We start from the raw sequence: 20294 nt of genomic DNA on the forward strand, positions 1-20294 counted from the left end.
AACAGGGGTGCTGAAGTACTGGCTTCTTGGATCATTTTGGGGGATTCAAACGTGCGTTGGCATTTGCTGTGGGATTCTGACCCGTGTTCAGTCTGACCCTGGGGAGACGCTCATCACATGTACATCCCATGAGACTAATCACAGTAAGGATGTAGCGAGGCATTTATTACAGGGATAAAAACCCAGAGCAACATATTAGAGAAGGGGATTAGTGGGGAAATGTTTTTATGGATTTTCTTTTTTAACATGGTAGAATTAGAAGGGTCACGGAGAGGGGTGAGGTCCTAAATTCTTGATGAAAAGTCCTTTCATCAGATGAAAATGAGGCAGATTTTTTTTTCTTTCTCAACCCACTAGAAGTGCATGAGTGACAATAGTTCACAGTATACGATACAACGAAACTGCTCAGAGAAAGCTGTGAATGGGCAAGGTCCAAAGCAAATGTAAACTAAACAAAATGGTCTTGTATTAATAGAATATTACATAGCCTGTACAAAAATATCTGCTTTATTTTTAGTTGTTAGTCATTCATACTGACATCATTTGTGTGTCTGCCACTCATGAGAGAAGGGCCATGGCAGTTGTAAAAATAAATCTGATATCTTTATTTGTACAAGAACAGCCCTCATCTTACTGAAAACATAAATGAAAAAGAGCTAGCTTCATTCCTCATTGAAACATTTTTAACATAATTTGTTTCTTTCTTCATTTTATATCTAAAAGTCCATAGCAGTAAATCTGCCATATTCCAAACACACACATATATATAATGTAAAGTATCTGTAAAATGTATATTAATCAGCTTCTGCATTGCTCAATGTAATTCTTAAACTGGAAATCAAATGGCCTCTTTTATAACCGAACTCAGAGGTATGAAGAGAATGCGATGCTCCGAAGTTCTTTGCGAGCAAAGAATGAGCAGTTTTCTGTGTCATGAAGCTCAAGCAATACAGAAGTATCTCTGCATCCCCGAGAAGGTTACCTGTGATTCAAGTCTGTACCAGAACACCTTGTTGGAAAGGTAACAGATATGAGTTTCGGGTACCAAACAACATGGTGCAGACAATCTTTGGTCACTTAGAAACAAAACAACCAAAATTGTATTCGTAATCTATGTTATATTAAAACATACCTGAAATGTGTATGAATTATTCCTCACTGACCTAGAAAGAAAAAAACCCACATGGTTGTCCGATTCAGATACTTAGAGAGTTTTGAAGTCTCACCCTGGCTCACACTTTTGTTTTTCCAATTTTTTTTTGCAATTTACAGGTACCAGATCATAGTATAGTTTGTCCATGGGTGGCTTCCAACTGTAAATTTTTACTTTCCTCTCTTATTTTTCTTGCCTGCCCTGATATTACTGTCTCCTCTTTTTCACCTGGAAGGCAAACAGAATACAAGGCTAGTTCTGGAAAATGCTCGGTTTCATAGAATCACAGAATGGTTTGGGTTGGAAGGGACCTTAAAGCTCATCTAGTTCCACCCCCCTGCCCTGGGCAGGGACACTTCCCCCCAGCCCAGGTTGCTCCAATCCCCGTCCAACCTGGCCTTGAACACCTCCAGGGCTGGGGCAGCCACAGCTCCTCTGGGCAACCTGGGCGAGTGCCTCACCACCCTCACTGGAAAGAATTTCTTCCCAATATCTAGTGTAAATCTCCCCTCTTTCATTTTAAAACTGTTTCCTCTCGTTCTGTTGCTCCACTCCCTTGTAAAGAGTCCTTCCCCAGCTTTCCTGTAGGCCCCCTTTAGGGATTGGAAGGCCACGATAAGGTCTCCCCGGAGCCTTCTCTTCTCCAGGCTGAACACCCCCAACTCTCTCAGCCTGTCCTCCCAGCAGAGGGGCTCCAGCCCTCGCAGCATCTTTGTGGCCTCCTCTGGCCTAACTGCAACAGTTCCATGTCCTTCTGACGTTGGTGGCCCCCAAGCTGGAGGCAGCACTGCAGGGGGGTCTCCCCAGAGTGGAGGAGAGGGGCAGTATCCCCTCCCTCGCCCCGCTGGCCACGCTGCTGGGGATGCAGCCCGGGATGCGGATAGCTTTCTGGGCTGCGAGTGCACATTGCACTCTTACCGTGATTAAACAAATTTTCTAATGCCTAGTATCTAGAAAAGTGGGGAGTTATTTCAGTATCTCAAATATGCTCCAACAGGCTTTTTCATGAACCTTCCGAGATGCCTCCTGTGCAGGCACAGCCTGCGCATCTGAGAAGTTTACCACAACCAAGGTCTGTTCTCAGCTACATTCTCTGGGGTCAGAGAAACAGTAGTAATTCAGTAGTAGTGAGTCAAGCATCTGTTCTGGGCAGAAAGTCAGTAGTTCTCAGGATTAGAAATATTGACCCTTGCAACACTACCTTTATTTCAGTGCGATCTCAGCCAGTAGGGCAATCCAAATATATTGCTAACATTTTCATTTCTTGTGAAAATCTACTTGTAAGTCATTTTGAAAAAGAAAGATTATTAAACCCCTGCTGTTCTTGAAGATATTGCCAACAGTCAGTGCTTGTGGGCAGAAGGAAAGTTGGTCTCCCGGGCTTTTGCACTTGTTAGATTAGTAAATAAAATACTGGAAAGGGAAGAGCCTCAGAAATGCTATTTTCTTTCTTCAAGAGCATTTTGTACCTTGTGTGAATAAGTACGGCAGCAAAATTTAACCTAAGAGGTTTGTCCAAGCGTTGTTTTGCTATTCTTTTATATGAAGGATGAAGTTAATGTGAAGTGGAATATTAATCTTACCCAGATTCATTGGTCTGTTTTGCTTCCTTACTGTCTCCTGACTTGATCGGTTTGATTTAAATTACTAACACAAATAATTATGACTCGTCACAGATAATGACCTAACTAATTTCTTCAGGTTGCTCATATCTGAAGAGTAGAATATATATCAAATATATATCAAAGTGTTGTAACAAAGACATGGTCTTGCTCTTGCTCACTTTGCTGTCAAGGCTGCGAGAAAATGATTAGGACGGAAGACCATCCACAAAACCCCGTCGTCTTAGCTGTTGACTGCTTAAAGCCAGCCTTCCTTCGGCAGTCAGTAACTGGCCCCAAATATTCAGGAGACAGGGAGTACCAGAAGACCGGGAGGAGCAGTGAATCGCACATGAGCACACTAGCATAGTCCGACACAGCAGTACAGGCTCCAGATCTGAGCTGCTTTGGGAGCTCTTCACAGATTAATGCTCTTTACTCCGCATTCCCCTGACCTCTAGTTTGGGCATCGCTGTGAAGAGCAAACTTGACTCTGTCCACACCTTCCTCAACAGAGGTGGTGAGCAATGTTACGAACAGATAGGTTTTTCTACCCTAGATTTGGATTTCTTATGTTCTTATGTTTTCTGTTTCTTATGCTGTTTCTCTCTTTCCTTTACTTTCCCCAAACTTCACTTCCCCAAATAACAGGAAAAAGATGATTGTCATAGGAAGTTGTTGGCAAAGGTTAAAAAAAGGATGAAAAGAAATAATACAGGGCCAAATCTTGAACAACGCAGCTCATTCAGTTCTATTTCAGTTGAGCCCTATTTCCTTAGATTTAGAGGATTATGTGCAGATTATTGTATTTGTAGATTTTGATGTAGTGAGTGGTTGCTCTGTTAATAGTCACCGTCATCTTCTCATCCCAGGGTCCTTTTCCTGAACATTACTTGTTTGCACTGTTTGTTTCCTTTGTTCCTGTTATGTTTCCCATAAAAAGCTGCTTTTTAGCAGGATCTAGCGAAACACTGATTGTGGTCATAATGATTGGGTGGTTTGGGTGCTGTAATGTGCATCCAAAACTTGAAGCTCAGGCTCCTCAGTCTTGCCATCTGCTTGCAGATGTTGTGATGGGACACAAGCAGGAGATGTGCAGTATGCTCAAGGTATGGCAGTTAGACTGCTAGGAGAAGTCAGATGATGAAGTACTGAATTACGGGTAGGTAAGGTAGCTTTTCAGCTAAACCAGCAGAGTCATTTGGATTACAGAAAGGTAAACTCCTTGAAGCCACAGTTGGATCACACTTTTGTTGTGGAGGCAAAACTGGAAGTTAAATGCAAGTTTAAGAAATGAAGAATGTTTTCTGTCCATGTTGTTTCCCTCATTTGGTTTCTCTGTGAGGTCCTGCAGCCCAAGATGGGAAAAAACTGCTGGATTTCCTTCTCCACTAAAAGAAATGTCTGTGGAGCTGCAGTCCAGTCTGACTGCTCAGGTCAATTATACAAAATCGTTAACTGCAGATACAGAAGGCTTTCCTTCCAGATTGTACGTGGACTGCACAAGAACATTTTCTACGTGGCAGCTGGGGCACAGTCACTTGTTTGCATGCTGGAGGCCTTAATGTGGTTGTCATCAGGGCGATAGACGATGACTTCCTTTCCAGTCCTGTTGTACTGATCTCAAGTTCCGTCACTCTCTCTTGATTAAGTATTTGAAAGCCAAAAACAGTCTGCGCATAAGGCACAGCAGACAGATCCTGTTCATCGTTAATCACGTTAATCACAAGGGGGGTATCTATCCGGAGCAAGTAGGGGTAAATAAAGAAATAGAGTAAAATTTAAACTAAAACCCCACAGATTTTAAGAAAAATATCTCTCTTTACAAGAGAGCAAGATTAAGTTGTGACTTGTGCTGATCTTCATTTCTGTTGTGTGTTAAGTCTGAGTCAAGTTACGCTTCAGATGCAGAGAACTGTCACTCTGCACAGCACTTGGCTCTTAATTTGGTTTTTGATTTACCTGGTTGTATGCAAAAATGGATCGAGCGTTGAATTTTTGTTTACATTGATATATATACTTAGGAAGTAACCTGCCCTTACAACTCAAGATTAGGAACATACATTTTGAAGTTGTAACCATTTTAGGGTCTGTTTTAAGCAAAATTGTTTTTATCATTGAAACAGGTATTGTTGCGTAGAATATCTGTCATTTGGAAGCTCTCCTTCCAAAAGGCAAGTCATTCTGAAAATTTACATCTGACAACAGGTAACAGAGAAAAAGCCTAAATTATAATATTAAGTATTTCTGAGAGAAAGAAGTCAGGTCTCTCTCTACTGGAAATTAAAAATCTACTTTATATTAGAAAAGCAAATCCAGAAGATTGTTACATCAAGACACAAACCCAGAGTTTGGATTTGCACTGAACCTCGCTTAGCTAAAATTCAGGTGAAACCCCTTTGTATTTCATTAGGTAAATAGCATTTGTTATCAATTACAAAACAATGGAATCAAGGTAAGTAACATATTCGTGCTGCAGTTTGAATGGAAGGTACACTTTCAGCAGCCCTTTCAGGTTAAGAATGAAATGATGAAATTTTCTGCTTTCTGCTCTTTCTACTCTAATTCCACACTCACTCACAGTATCGAGATCATCAGGCGTTCTTGATTAGCAGATATAACTTTTAGCTCTGTTAGTTCTTACACCAGCGTAGGCTAGTTCAGCTGCTAGGTTTTTCCAATGGATTTTCAACTTTACTTTGTACTTTGTGGCCATTCTGTTAATTTTTCTTTTTTCTCCTGGTTGTAGAAGTGTTCTTCTTTTTCCAGAAGATGATCTGTCATTCCCAATCCCTGTAATTATTTTTCCCCAGGAAAGAAGAATGCAGTTCATACAAAGACCAAAAATTGATTGTCGATATTACAAAGACATTTCAGATATATCCTGTAGCAGCTATAAAGACAATGGCCTGAATTTGGCTGTAAATTGCATTGACATTTTTGCAAATAAGGATACCTGTATGCACCATCATTTGATGGAAAACTATACTCCATTTCTTCATTGTGGCATAATGAAGGACCTGTAATGTGCAAGAATAAAACTTCTTTGTTGTTTTGATTAAAGTGATTTTTTAATAATATATTGTGTAATTAAGCTGTTTGAGATGAGTATGTTATATTAGTATTAATTACAATATAGACATCTTCAATAAACTTGCAGAAGTTGCAAGAGACAAAACATCCTATGCTCGATTGGCACTATATGTAATTTTCTTGTGTTTTTCTCTGGACTTCGGCTAAGCAGAATCTGGCTAATATTAAGCATAATATTTTAGAGACATTAAAATACAAGATCTAGATTGGCACCTGCCTATGCTTGTTTTCCTATTATTCAGTTGTTTGGTATTTGTCCAATTTTGATTTGCAGTTTTCTTCATATAATTGAACATAATTCTTGTTATAAACTATACTTTTGTTGTGCAAAAGACATACCAGGATTCATGATGTTACTAGAACCTTAATTTTACTCTTATAACATCAGATTCTTTTTGTTGTGTGTAAAGAGACTCTGGCCTGCTCTTGCCATAGCAACCATATCTTTTGTTTTTACTAAAAGCAAAAGGAAAAAGCACTTGAAACGATAAAGCTTAATTATTAATTTTGGGAAAGTTATCCTTTGATTTACCATTGTTATGTCCTTCAGAAGGGAAAATGTTGATTAGAAAATCTCTTGCTGGTACCAAATTATCTATTACAACGTGTCTCTTAAGCACTATTGTGAGAGGGAAAAGACAGAAATTAAGGCCTCTTTCTGAAAAAGCATTCATGGGTACAAGAGATAAATTGTATTTTTTGATTTATCCTTTAAGTTCCCAGTTACCCCCACTGGAATACATGAAGTGTTGCTCATTTTTATAGATATGTATTATGGCTTTGGCTCCTGCTGCAGAATTCCTTATTAATGGCACCACCTGAGATATCTTTGAAAGATTATTTCAAGTTTTCTGGTAGTGCAGAACCATCTAGATCTCAACTTCTGCATTTTGAGTATTAGGCCATATGTGCCTATCCTCCATCTCACCAACAATTTGGCTCTGTCTCTGCACGTCAGCCGTATCCCTGACTGCCCCTGCTTTGCCTCTTGTGTCATCAGCGGGTAGATTTAGAATCGATATCAGGAAGAAATCTTTCCCTGTGCGGGCGGTGAGCCCCCGGCGCAGGTTGCCCAGAGAAGCTGTGGCTGCCCCATCCCTGGAGGTGTTCAAGGCCGGGTTGGACGGGGCTTGGAGCAACCTGGGCTGGGGGGAGGTGTCCCTGCCCAGGGCAGGGGGGTGGAACTAGATGAGCTTTAAGGTCCCTTCCAACCCAAACCAGTCTATGATTCTATCTCTTGCAGTTCCATCAGGCTTTTCCTCCCTTTCTTGGCACTCATAATGATGTTTATCCTCGATATTAAGTCCACAGGTACTGTTGTTTTGTTTGTAGATGTAATCTCTAGACAGGCTTGAACCAGAATTGTGAGGGCTGGCTGCATTCTGGTACCGCCTCATGTCTCCTTCTATCTCTTTTCCATAGACATTATATCTTCAGGGAGGACTATTTGTATTTTTGCTTTGCTCTTGCTATTAGTAATTGCTGATATTTAATAATTCATGCAACAATGGTCTAAAGTGGGACTGGTTTTGCTCTGTAGTAACCACTTTTCTCCTTGCACTCACAGATAGACTTCCAAGGTGGATTTCTTTTTCCATCTTGATTTGGATGTCTTATCAGCTGCTACTACCATAAACATATGAAATTATGGGTGTGAAATACTCAACTTCCTTCTTACAGTACAAATGCTTTTTGGAGATGGAAATATCCATGTAATTTGGAGTGTCAAAATGGCAGATCTGACAGATTAATAAAATACCGAATTAGGGAAGTCTTTCCCAATCTCTCGGTAGTTTTTGTTCTCCCTATCTGGCCAGTTTGTGGAGTGAAATCCGGACTGAGATTCAGTGCTGAAAACTCTTCTCAGAAAACCTAATTTCTTGCAAGAGGAATCTTTCAGTGTCTCACATTGCGAAATGTATTTCAGCTGGAGTCCTACACTCACTTTTATGATTTGAAGTTAGATCAATGTACAGTAGGATCCCACAATAATTATGACATCTGTATATGTTATTAATTAAGGTTTCCTGCTTCCTTATCTCCTTATAAGAAATGCACTCCATTCTTATGTGAACAGAGGTTACATTGTTAAAAATACATTGGTAGCTGATGAATACCCAGTATATAGTGGATGAATGAATAGGCTTCTGTTCTACGTAACATTGAATTTTCAGATTGACTTTGTGTTAATGTGCGCAGGTTTTAAACATTTTCAGAACAACTGGAATTTATCAACATATTTTTTCATTAATTGTGCCCCAAATTTATATTTATAGTATTTCTATTAATGTATTATTTATTTTATTAATACAATGAAAGCACAGATCTGGTTTCTTCTTGTATTTAAATGTAGAGATGAAATATTTTCTGCTTATGTTAATGGTATCAGTAGGTGTTAGGTAACTAAAAGAGAAGGCATGCTAAAAAGGTTTTATTCAGCTTAAGTGTCACTGTAGAGTTGTTGGTGTCTTCCAAGGCCAGTGCTCTCCCCCATTATCCCATAACCACCTGGGTAGGTATAGGTTTCCTCACATATGTTAGAAAGGTACTTGATAAATTGGGCATTTGGGACCCATCCAGGTGTAGGATTTTGCCTTAATGGATCTATTTCGTGGGGCTTAATATGTTAATGTTATTGACAGTGACGTATAAATACGCAGTTCATTAAATCTGTGTCTCTGAATTTACTACATTAAAAGACTTAAAATCAACACGTTTAAAAATGTTTTTCTGTAAAATCTCTCTGTTAATAGATATCCATCCTCCATAAGTAATACCACAAATAGTTTAGGATTACATTAATGAAAAATTAGGTAAACATTTAATTTCAAATGCAGTTTTACAGATCCTTGTGTTTTACAGACTTCTTACCACCTCTTTAGAATTACGAAGGTTGTTTTGTTTTTTTTTTTTGCCTATCATTGATTTGATTTTCATCTTACTTAGAGCAAATCAAATCCAAGTTCAATGCCATTGAGTCATGGCAGTTCCACTGATAGAGAATTCAATTGCAGTCAGGCTCAGGGACTATGATTTTAAAGCCTGATAAGGGATGGTTTAACAGTGCAAAGAGCGCTTGTGTTGGAGATCATCAGAGTAGCTCTCAGCAAGTTAATATCCCTGCCACACTGAAATACCCTGCAGAGATATTATCCTAGGTCTCGGAAACCATATGCATACGTTAGCAAGGAGATGTGCTTTGGGCTAATTAGCCTTGATTTTCAGCAGGGCCAGTTAGCTTGGCTGGCTTAGCTAGTACACAGCTAATGGAGCTGTGCTGCTTCGACTTCCGCGGGCTTATTTTTGGTAGCTCAGGGCCCTCTCCACCCACCATTGAGTTTTGCACAGAGGGACTCTGAGGACCTGTGTTGTATGCCGGAGCCACATTCCCAGTCAACCGATTTAGAAGAGCTAACCGTGTTTTTGCTAATCTGTAATATCATCTTTGACCCAATATTAATGCACAGTATATTTTTAATAGTACATTCATGGTCTTTTAATATACATTAAACATACAGTGATTTGTATGAACTTCTATAAAATTAATTTAAACATAATACTTGGAAAGTATTTAGGATCCTTTCATTATTGTAATTCATCTCCACTTGTTTACTTGTAAAATCGCTGTTCTGCAGTCTTTTGTCACAGTCGTTGTTGAGTCCTGAGATTAATATCGAGATAATTTGAACTACAGGATAAAGCTTTTTTCTCCTATTGGTAAATCATTCTCCTCCCTGTTGTTGTTATCTTCTACTGAGAAAAGTCACTGAAATGTTTCAGAAGGCATCTACATTGTGTAGTGCACCTATGGGATATTCAAGTGTTTGCTGTGTACTCAAACCATTAAATCATATTACTCGACCTACATTACAAATCTCAGGAGCTACCCACTAAATAAAATAGCATGTTTCCTTAGGAAGTAGAAAACATTTGAGATATCAAAATATGTATTATTAAAACCTGATTTCAATGTGGGTTCAGCTTTACAGTGGGTTCAGCACTTCAGCTTAATTTGAACAGGCAAGACAAATTTTTTTAGACTTAGTATGACCATATTTTTATGCTTGATAAAAGCAGCAATGAGAAAACTGAAAATGGATAGAATTATGTGACGGCCAAAGAAACTTGTGACAGAAATAAATTTGGGAAGAGGTTCCAAAGCCTGAGCAGGGAGGGTTGCATTTAAAGGTTACTCTGTTCCCATTTTGGGGGTACCACCATTTGAGTTATTGTACAATGTTTGCTTTTACCAACATGATATTCAATTATTGCTGAACGTGTTATGTAACTAATCTTGGTATTTACATGAGAAGATAAAGTCTGACGCTTCCTATGTCTCTCTGTATTTAGTTTTAAGCATTGGTGAAGGTGGATTCTGGGAAGGCAGCACCCGGGGACATATTGGATGGTTTCCTGCAGAATGCGTTGAAGAAGTTCAGTGTAAACCAAATGAAAGCAAACCAGGTAATCAGATCAAGTTCCTGTTGAATCCTAACAATGACAAATGCCGTGTGTCTGTCCGAGCAGGGCGGCAGCCTAGACGGTAATGTGTTACACAGCAGGGCGTTTGTGCAATACTAGAAACAGGGGAATTAAATAAAGCTGAGCTGCGGAATTAAAAAATAAAGATGGGTTTATTGATCAGATTTTACTGGATGCTGTCCAAGCAAACGGTCTTTCTCATGAGGGACTATGCTGTGAAGCACTGCAAAAGCTTTTACACAGAAGTGTATGCAGACATTTTGTAAAGCATTATGATATGGTTTATTTTCTTACAGTATGGGAAAATGGCTAATTAAACAATTAAATAATGGAAGAAAACTGGTCAGTTGTCTCCCAATCTGAGGTAGTCATAAAACGTATTTAGCTCTTGTTCATAGCAATAAAGTGCTCTCTGTTGACCTTTTACTAAATTTTAGAGGAGGTATCCATTCGTGGGATGTCCCATATACATCCTTACTGATGACAAAGGAAATAGAATCCTCCTTCCTCATATGCTTGTGCTGCCATAAGTAAGTAAAACACAAGTGACTTTAGGCAAGGAGTCTTTACACTTCTGGTATAATAAAAGAAAAAGAAATGTACATTGAAGCATGTTATTTTAAGAATTACCTACCATCTCATAATTTCTCTGCTTTTAAGAATTAAGATATGAGGACATCCTCTCTAATTAAAAGCTCATTATAAATGAGCTCTGAGAATATAATTAATGTTCTCCAGGAGCGTATGCAGTTTTAAATTCACTATTGATGTGTTTTGGATCTGTGATGTATTGATTAAGAACTTTTGGCCTTGCACAGACAATACACTAATTTATGCATCGTACCATTGATTCACAAACATTATTCTTTTGTGTATGCCATTATAAACTGCACAGGTATACTTTTCTTTTTTTTATATATACCCACTGTATAGACATGATAGAATGGAATAGAATGCACTGGACAAGATAATAGCGCCAGAGTAGTCAGGATTTAGAAATATTTATAATATTTGATAAGTATTTTAATTTTGTTGGTTATAATGGAAGCTGTGGTAAGATTAAATGGAGTTTAAGGGATGAGCAGAAGAGGAGGCAAAAAGTTAGCTTTTGTAATATGAAAACTTTAAACGAATGGGAGACGCTGCTCTAGATAACTAAACACTGTGGGAAAAGGTTATATTTCCCTTTCTATTTCCCTTTTGAGAGAGAAAAAGAGGAGGAGGAAAAACCAGATCTAATATTTGGAGAGAATGGATTTAGGCTCTGAGAACAGAGAGGGCATTGTTGTGTAGCTCTTCAAAAGGCTTAAGAACAAATCAGAATTTAAAGAAGGAGGAGTATTAAACCAGAGGAAGATTGAGGTTGGAACTGGCAATCTAGGAGCAGTGCAGTTCTCACATACTAGATGTACAAAGAGGATAACAAGTTGCAATTCTAGTGTGATTTCATTTGTTGGGAAACACTATGGAAGATGAATACATTCAGTCAGTGTGCAACACGAGCCGGTCAAGAGCCATGTGTGAACTGTCCTGAAGATCCTTCAGTAAAACCTTGTGGGCACTTGACTGAAAGACTTTGTAGTCTATGTAAGTCAGTCATCAGAAACACCTTTCTTGAGCCTGTCGTGGCAACTCTGCATTAAATTTGAGTTGTGCATTTGTCTCCAAATCTGAAGAAAATTCTGGGGAGGGGCATTAAGTGACGTTCTAAAATACGAAAGGAATTTTGCATCTTCTTTAGTGGTGTTAAAGAGAAGGTAGCTAAACCTGTTTGTCACAAATCCGTAAAGATCTTCAAAATCTTGGCAAGATTTTTTTTCAGCAAAAATTTCTTTGCTCGTTCAAAGCAAAATGAAAATTGAGAAAAAAATTGTTACAAGAATAGCAAAAGGATTACCAAAGCTGGAAATGTTAAAAGAATATAAACGGAAACATCTTAACAATTTGTCTGACATGAAAGTATGAAAACTTATGTTATGTGTCTGGCAAAACACCAAAGAATTTACTGTAATTTTACCTATTACATACTATTGTCTTTCTGATTGTTTTCCTATTTGCTTATAGTATAGTGTGAATAATAATGTTAACATAGCTAAAGACTTTAAATATACCATTCTTCTACTCTAAAAAAGATGAAAATATAATTAAATAAGTGCAAAATGGGCAAATTTTCTATACCTTGGAACTTGTGCACTCACATGTGTTGCTGGCCTGTCTTGAAAAATGCCCTGCAGCCAGAAGACACAACGAGGTACAGTGCTTCTCTGTGTAATGCAATAGAGGTTGGAGCTGTGAGTATGAAATACATGAAATCCACAGTATGTGCCATATTATTATAGAAAAATGGTATGGAGTGAAAGCAGCTGATCACTGAATTGCTCTATGCAGTTAGCTTCGTTCCCTTTGCACAGGAAACAATGGAAATGAAAGAGGAGAGCTTTATAAGCAAAAATCAGCCAGTACTCCCTCTGAGTACAAATGCAAAAGTAATTTAGAAAAATGTGTTAAGCATGGTGAAACGATGATTAGAAATTAAATTAGGTCTGCTGGGATCGCTGAAAGAACATCAGCTGAGAAACATCGCAAACTTGGGCGAGTTGCAAGAATTTGCATCACAGACTTTGCAAAGCAGCAGAACTTCTTATGATAATGATTTAGAAAGTAGATCATCTTAATGTGTGGGAAATGAATCTCAAACTCAGCCTTTTTCAGACCAGCACCACAGTAACAGTTCTTTCCTACAAATGAGATTTAGGAACATTTCTTCAAAGAGCTTCCCTTTGCTATTAAGTTTGAATAATTGTGTTTAATAGTAGCTTGTCATTTGCATGCCATGAATGAAAGAAAGAGGAATAGTTCTTGGAAAAAACAAACCACAATTAAACACTACATGCCCAGTAAAACTGGCGGGCAGGTGTTTCATGTCATGCTGATGTATAATCTCACTTCTAAGACAAGTTCAATTTTCAGGGAACTTCATTGCCATCCCAACTGTTCTCTGGAATAGGCAGTTCAGAACAGCACCTGGTTCCTGTGATCTCTTCAAAGATATCATGCTAGCTTGGCAACTTCTGTTTTCCAAAAAAAAATCATGTTGACGGGCATTAATTCTATATCCCTTCTTTAATCCTTCATTAATTGAGACTTGTAGGAATTATTCCATTATTTTGCTAGGATTGATGCCAGGCTTATAGGCTTTTAATTATCCAGGTTGTCTCATTTGCCCTTTAATAGCACTGGCACAGGACCTGCTGCCTTTCAGTCTTAAGAAGTTTCCTTGACATTTTGAGATCTAATGAAAAAAGAACAACGACAAAGAAAATAATTATCAGTATTCTGCTCAGTTCTTCTGCCTGCTTTTAAAAACATCTTAGACACAAAACCATTGTACCATCTCATTTTAAAAAGTCTCGCCTTAGTAGCCAGTTTTTAACATTCTCCAGAGTCATTCTTAGAGTGAAAGTATTCCTTCAGGTGAGATTGATACAACATCTTGGGTTTTCCTTGTACAAACACAGAATAAAATGTTATATATTTCTTCTTTCTGCATTGACAGTTTTCCTATGTGATTCAGCAACGAACCAATTCCATTCTTAAATGTCTTTGTATTCCTAAATATGTGAAAATATACTGTGGTTTTTTGCTAACATGTTCAGGGTAGGTTGAAGAAAGTGCTGTGCTAGAGAAGCTTCATTCGTATAAAATACAAGTTAACTGAAATTTATGCAAATGTGAGGCTCTATCTTGGGTTAATAGATATCTTAACAGGATTTCTTAGCTAAGTGCTCTTGGTGCTGCAGAGAGTCACTGGTCGTCTTGGATCTCTGGCAGCAGCAGTTTGCATCCACTGAGAAAACAGTGTGACAAAGCTTTGTTTCATTTTCCTACGTATAAAAAAAAGCAAGGCTCTTCCTTTTACCAGTTTATTCTCCCCTTAAAATTCATTATCCTTCTTAAAATAGTAAGAATTGTGACCTAATACTTTCCAATGGGAAATGGAGTACAGAAGAATCTGTCGTCCCTAAAATCAGCTGCCCCACCAATGGGAAGACAGAGTTTTCTTTCTCCTGCTTAAGTTTAGGTATTTCTATTTGCTTTTCTTCCATCATAGGGTGTTACTCCGACTGGAGAGATTTACTACAAAAATACTTTCTGTTAGACTTGTGATTTTATACTCTGTGTCCTTCAGAATTCAGAGATACAGATTATCTGATTGTTCATAACTGAGGTGAAGTATTCATTCTGTTTTCAAGCTAGAAGTTATCTTTAACTGCATTTTGTCTTTACCGGTTGTTATTCCTTCCTCCCTAATGTGCCTGAAGAACTCTTAGATTTGACAGATGATACGAAATGAAGGCAGACTCGGCATGTCTTTTAGTATTTCTTGCTGCCTTTCAACTCTTGGCCTCCTCGGTGCACCTTTCCTTGAGTTCCGTGCTTATCTTTAATATTGTCTTTGGAGTGAGTTTTCATTCAGTAGCATCCTCCGTGCATTTCCCTATCCTGTGGCGTTGGGGTACGCATTATTAGTAGTTGTAGTTGCCGTATGATTCCTGGGAGTTTATTTCAGACTACACCTAATCTGGGCACGTGGCTTGAACGCCTGTTAGCAGTTGTTCAAGAGCTCATTTGTCCGTGAAAGAATTCCAATTTGCAAACTCGGAGGTCTGCTCAGTCCTGTGGCTGCAGCACTTGCAAAGCCGGTTCCCGGCCCGGGCTACAGCGCTCGTGTCGCTGCGCCCATGCTGACCTCTAGTGTCACTCGTGCTCGGAGCAGACGCCACCTCGCATCGAACCCGGGATTTCTCTTCCAACATGTCTGAATTTAAACGTTCGCTTACTCCGGAGTTTCCAGGAGCTTGAAAATACAAGGACAGATTATCCAGTAGACTATAGTTCCCTTGCTCCTCTCTTTTTACCTATGCCATTGCACACAGATGTGTAAGCAGAAATTGCAGCATTCCTTATCCAACATTCCCTCTAGATTTCAGAAGTTACCAAACAAGTTGAAGTTGTGTTGATAAAATTAATACTTTGCTACACAGACTGCTATTTCTGAAGTATAGAATTTTCTTTATTCTACATTCTTAGATTTTAACACCCTGTGCATTCAATAAAAACCGAGTTGTTCCTCATTTTCACCATCCCTTTTTATAATTAGCACACCACCTTCCCAGGCAATCTAGTCAGCCAGGCTGGTAGAAAATTGATTTGCCTTCTTGCAAAAAAAAAATTTGCCTTGCTGTATGCTGAGGAGCTCCATCTGATGAGTGGTCGGTAGCTGTTCTGTCCTCTGCGGGCAAGTGGCTTGGCACACCTGAGTTTTCTTCCCCTTGCCTGTCACATCAAGGTTGCTTTCTCCATGCTGCCTTTCAGAACAGCCACCAACAGTTTTTGTCCACTGAAATATATCTGGGTGCTGTGTGGAAGAATAGTAGTTGGCGTAAGTGGAAGTTGTGCCAGGGACCCACTAGCAGAGGAACAGGATGGACGGTTACACGCCAGAGCACAAGTTGCAGCCTTGGCTGTGTCCTGTATGGACATACGTAGGCTGCCTGAAGTTCTGAAAAACTGAATTTCCCCAGCATATCCTTTTACGTACCTTATAGTTAATTTCAAACATGTCCTGTTTAACCTTTTGTGAGAAGGATGCCAGCTAGAAAAATTAAATTTTAGCATTCTTTTGCATGGAACAGAAATGTAATATGTTGAGTCTTGAAGTCTCCATCCCCAAATCATCACGCCCAGAGATGACGGAGCACGTGTTCACATATATGGATTTCTTTCCTGAATAGAAAAGGGAAAAATTGTGCACCCATCTCAACCTGACATCCAGGCAGAGCGCAGCTTGCATGTACATCCAAGGACTCCGATGGAGGACTTGCTGTGGAATAGACCTGTGCCTCAGCTCGCTCCACTGGACTTGGAGCACTTGGAGACAGCCATCACCCTTCTTCCTGTAAGTTCAGGGTCACCTGATTTTGGCAATCAGGGGCTACATTTACATAGATGGACAGTTTAAGACATGTTTAAAGTCTCTGATGAGGCTTTGCTCAGTTTGCATCCAGGTATTAGTTCCTGAGCTCATCTAAAACTGGAACCCGTGTGTTGTAGCTCTGGCCCTTCTAGAAGAAGAACAGGAGTTTTGGTTTACCAAATTTGCTGTTTGGACATAATAGATAGACAGAATGTATTCAGCTTTCAAAACACTCCCTAGTCACATATAATTATGCATGTAAAGGTCAGCACTGGAAGAAAAAAAAACAGAAAACAAAAAATCTTTTCATCCAGTGTCTTTCATTAATTACCCATCTTTTACAAATGATCCAAATTAACAAAATTGTTTTTAAACAACTTGTTCCTGTTGTGTTAGGATCAGGTCTTGGTAGTTATTTAGCTAGAAAGAGAACTGTAAGAATAGATGGAAACATTTTAGAGATTATTAGAACTCTGAAGAATTCAGTAAACTAAATAACTTTGAAAACCCCTGGAAGGAAGAGGGTTTCAACGAAACAGAAGAGCCGGAAAATAAGAGATGCTATCTGACCATATGAGCACCTCGAGGTTTTTGATAATAAGTTTTGATAAACGTTCCTTCCACTTGATTTCACCCTGAATAGAAGGTACTGGTATATCTGTGACAAACTTGTCGTGCAACTTAAACTGCTGGTGTGAACAGCAGCAGTTAAGGACAAAACGTTACTGCAGCTGGAAGGACTAAATGGAGGCAGTATAAAAATATTTTTTATATATAAGAAGAGAAAGACATTTTTGTTAGGACAGCTATCACAAACATTCTTGTGTCAGTTGTGTAAAGAGCTAAGAAGTCTGATAGCTTGGGAACGTGTTCCGACTCAACAGTGCAGGCAACAGCCAGACTTAATATGGCACAGAGAATACAAACCAAATTAAAAAAAAAAAATAAATTGACAGTGCAGGATTGCCTCATGTGTAAGTAGGGTTCTCATTGTAAAAAGTGGTATGATGTGGATACAAATGCAGCCATTGAAAATGGATAGAAAGCTCAAGAGATTAATGTTATGTCTTTGTAATCCCAAACAGGGTCCTAAATGTGGGACATGCAGTCAGCCAACTGTGTTCGTTGAAGTTTGTCCGTGCCTGTTTGAGGAACGTTGTCCAATTGTCAAACCCTGGTACCCAGAGCTCAAACTGACAGGTCAAACGCTATTCAATAAGTCCCCCTGCCTTGAAGGATACTGTCCGAAGCTCTCACCTCGGAAATAGTCTTTTCTGCCTTGCTTCTGTGTTTTGCCCAACAAACTACATGGCTCACGTGATTCTGAAAAGTTTCATCTTTTGCTAAGTGATTTTCTGCCACAAAATATGTTTCCCATGTGCAAATTTGCAATTAAGAAAAATGTGAATAGATGACAAAACTCAACACAGTGATCATCCGCGAAGATACTGTGTTCTGTTTCGTGCCTTAGAAAGATCAGGAATATGCTACATACCATATTTTTGCATAAACTGTGTTCTCCTCCGTCAAACAGTGGGAAAAATACTCTATACTGGAACAAAAAAGTCAATGCAAAGAGTTAGATCTGAGGTGCTGGCAAGCCAGTCCACAAAACCCAGCTGACGTAGGAGCTTGGTGCAGTAATATTCAACTAATTCTGACAACTCTCTGTAGCTGAGGATGTAAATCAACTCCACTTTTTGTCTCGAGTCATGGAAATTTAAAGAATGAACCTCAGCAAATTTCTACACTTTAGCTTTGCTGAGCGAAGCATTTGTGTTCTCAGCAATGATAAACAGCAGTTTGGGAAAAGGCTTCTGAATGAATCACCACTCCATAATAATGCTAATTTGGAAGCAGAGGTAACATGAGAGCTGATTTTGTCTGCAAGCGGGCGATAGGATGGAGTCCTGTGCTTCCCACACAGCCTGGTAATGTGTGTTCTCTCTGAACAAGGGTGTCTTGGAAAACCTGGCATTCTTTCAGTCTTGGTCTTCTGACCAAGATTCAATAGAAGCTTCTTTCTATAATAGTAATAGTCATAAGAAATGCTTTGGAAGACTGAGTCTACAAACTAATGTTGCTGGTCAGCTGCTCTCTCTCAAATTACAGTGGTTTTCCTTTGCTAATGATATCGATATGGATTCAAGAAAGAGTAAAATAAAGTCTTCCATGATAATAATTTCATAATTTATCCAGCTTTTGAGAACAGCAGAAAGCAAAACCATGAGAAAATAATTCAGAAGAAAGAAAATGCAAGCCTAGGTCTAGAGCTCTTAAAGGATGTAAGCCTGTCTGCATCTTTATCTCTGAATAAGTAATTTTTAATTCATAATATTTTACTGTCTCGGCTCCTCAGCTGACATGCACTTCATCCCTTTCACTCTGATTTTCATGCTTGCGAAGAGCCACTTAGGAATAACTCTAATCAGATGAAAAGGAGCAACACAATTCTCTAAAGCACTGGAATAGACTAAAAATAAATTGCACAGCAATAGAAAATTAAACTTACAGGTTAGGAAACTCAACATTTCAAATGCATGTGGGATTTCTGATGTGTGAAATCGGACATGCAAGTGTAGATTTTTATTTTTCCTTTTCTGATTCTCTCTGCATTTTTTCCTCAAAAAAATGTTTATCAAACCATACAGGATAAAAAGTGCAAACTCTGAGGATTGTCTCAAAAAGAATGGAGTTACCATTGTAGTGTCTTCCTTTTACTTCCAGCGATGCATTCACGTTTTCTGTTCAAAATCAATCCGTCTAACATTAAAAAGCAACTTTTAAAGCCAGAGAACATATATAGATACCGAAAATGTCTAATGTTACAAATTACTTTAGAAATGTGAAAAAGATAAAAGGTAGGAAGTGAATGATTTATGAAGTGATACAGCCTTCTGAGGAGTTGAAGCCCAATTATTGGTTTAAGACAGGATACTTCAGCCTGTGGCAGAATTTGAGCAGCCTTGTTCTGCAATGTGCTAACAATCTAGAAATAATGCTTAATTTTCTGATTCCTATTTGTTCTTGTGGAAACTACACATATAACGTGTTTTCACCCCATCAAAGTCTGAGGTCGAGTTATTTGAGTTTTAACCAATTTGGCATATCTCAGTGATTGCTAGTAGGCAAAAATCCTTTTCTTTCACCTTCTGGAATTTTGGAGCATTTAATATTTAATAAAGAATATATATTTTGGTTGTAACATCTCTTCCCTGTACTAATAGTTCTTTTTTTTTTTTTTTTTTGGATTAGAGGTACTTCTTACTATCTTATGATCCTGTGATCAAAAATACTTGATCTTTCTATAAATATCTTATCTTGAATTATATTAGCAATAGGTTTTAGCTTTTATTTTTATTTGACAACATTTTTTTCTGAAATTCTGTTTAATCAGGATTCTCTGATGCACCTGTGCAAATATTATTTATATCAGAATACAACTGCTGTTAAAATCACTCTGGGTTATATCAGGATTAAATGAAGTGCTGTATTTCGTTTAACTCATTTCATTTAGCTTTTTAAAACCATTTACTTAAAATGGCTGACATAAAGCAAGGCAAGTCTTAGATCTATGCATATTCTGAAAGTGTTGATAAGTCATCATTGTCTTCTGTATTCTCCTGTACTAAATGACACATTTGGGTTTTTTCCCCCTCTTGTTTTTAATGGTTCAGATAAAAGGCTTGACAACAGAGGCTGAAAACTCTTTGAAACACTCCCCATTTATTTGAGATCAAATTCATATTAATTTAAGGAAGATGATAGAGCATCTACTTATGGTAATGGCAGTGCTGGAGGTGATCAGGAAAATGATACCTAAATAGCAGCAGCTGTTAGATAATCCATATTCTACTCTTAAATTATGTTACTGCTTTTTGCTTCCATACCTGCCTGCAACAAAAGAGAATGGCAAGGGGCTTTTTCCAGCCTGCTAAAAGATCCGCCAGTGCCTGATGGTGAGAAAATAACTTGATAACACGCTTCT

At 38.5% G+C, this 20294-nt stretch overlaps 1 protein-coding gene across 1 annotated transcript in view; it reads left to right on the forward strand.

Moving 5' to 3' along the window:
* SHANK2 (SH3 and multiple ankyrin repeat domains 2) overlaps positions 1–20294 on the forward strand; it is a gene marked incomplete at both ends in the record, with an annotated part of 314691 nt that overhangs the window by 98426 nt on the left and 195971 nt on the right. Inside the window, one exon of the mRNA XM_082485045.1 lies at positions 10198–10311. Within this exon, the coding sequence (XP_082341171.1) occupies positions 10198–10311 (114 nt within the window). The remainder of the gene's footprint in view (positions 1–10197; positions 10312–20294) is intronic.

Source organism: Vanellus vanellus (assembly GCF_965231255.1).
Source record: "Vanellus vanellus genome assembly, chromosome: 6".
NCBI lineage: Eukaryota > Metazoa > Chordata > Aves > Charadriiformes > Charadriidae > Vanellus > Vanellus vanellus.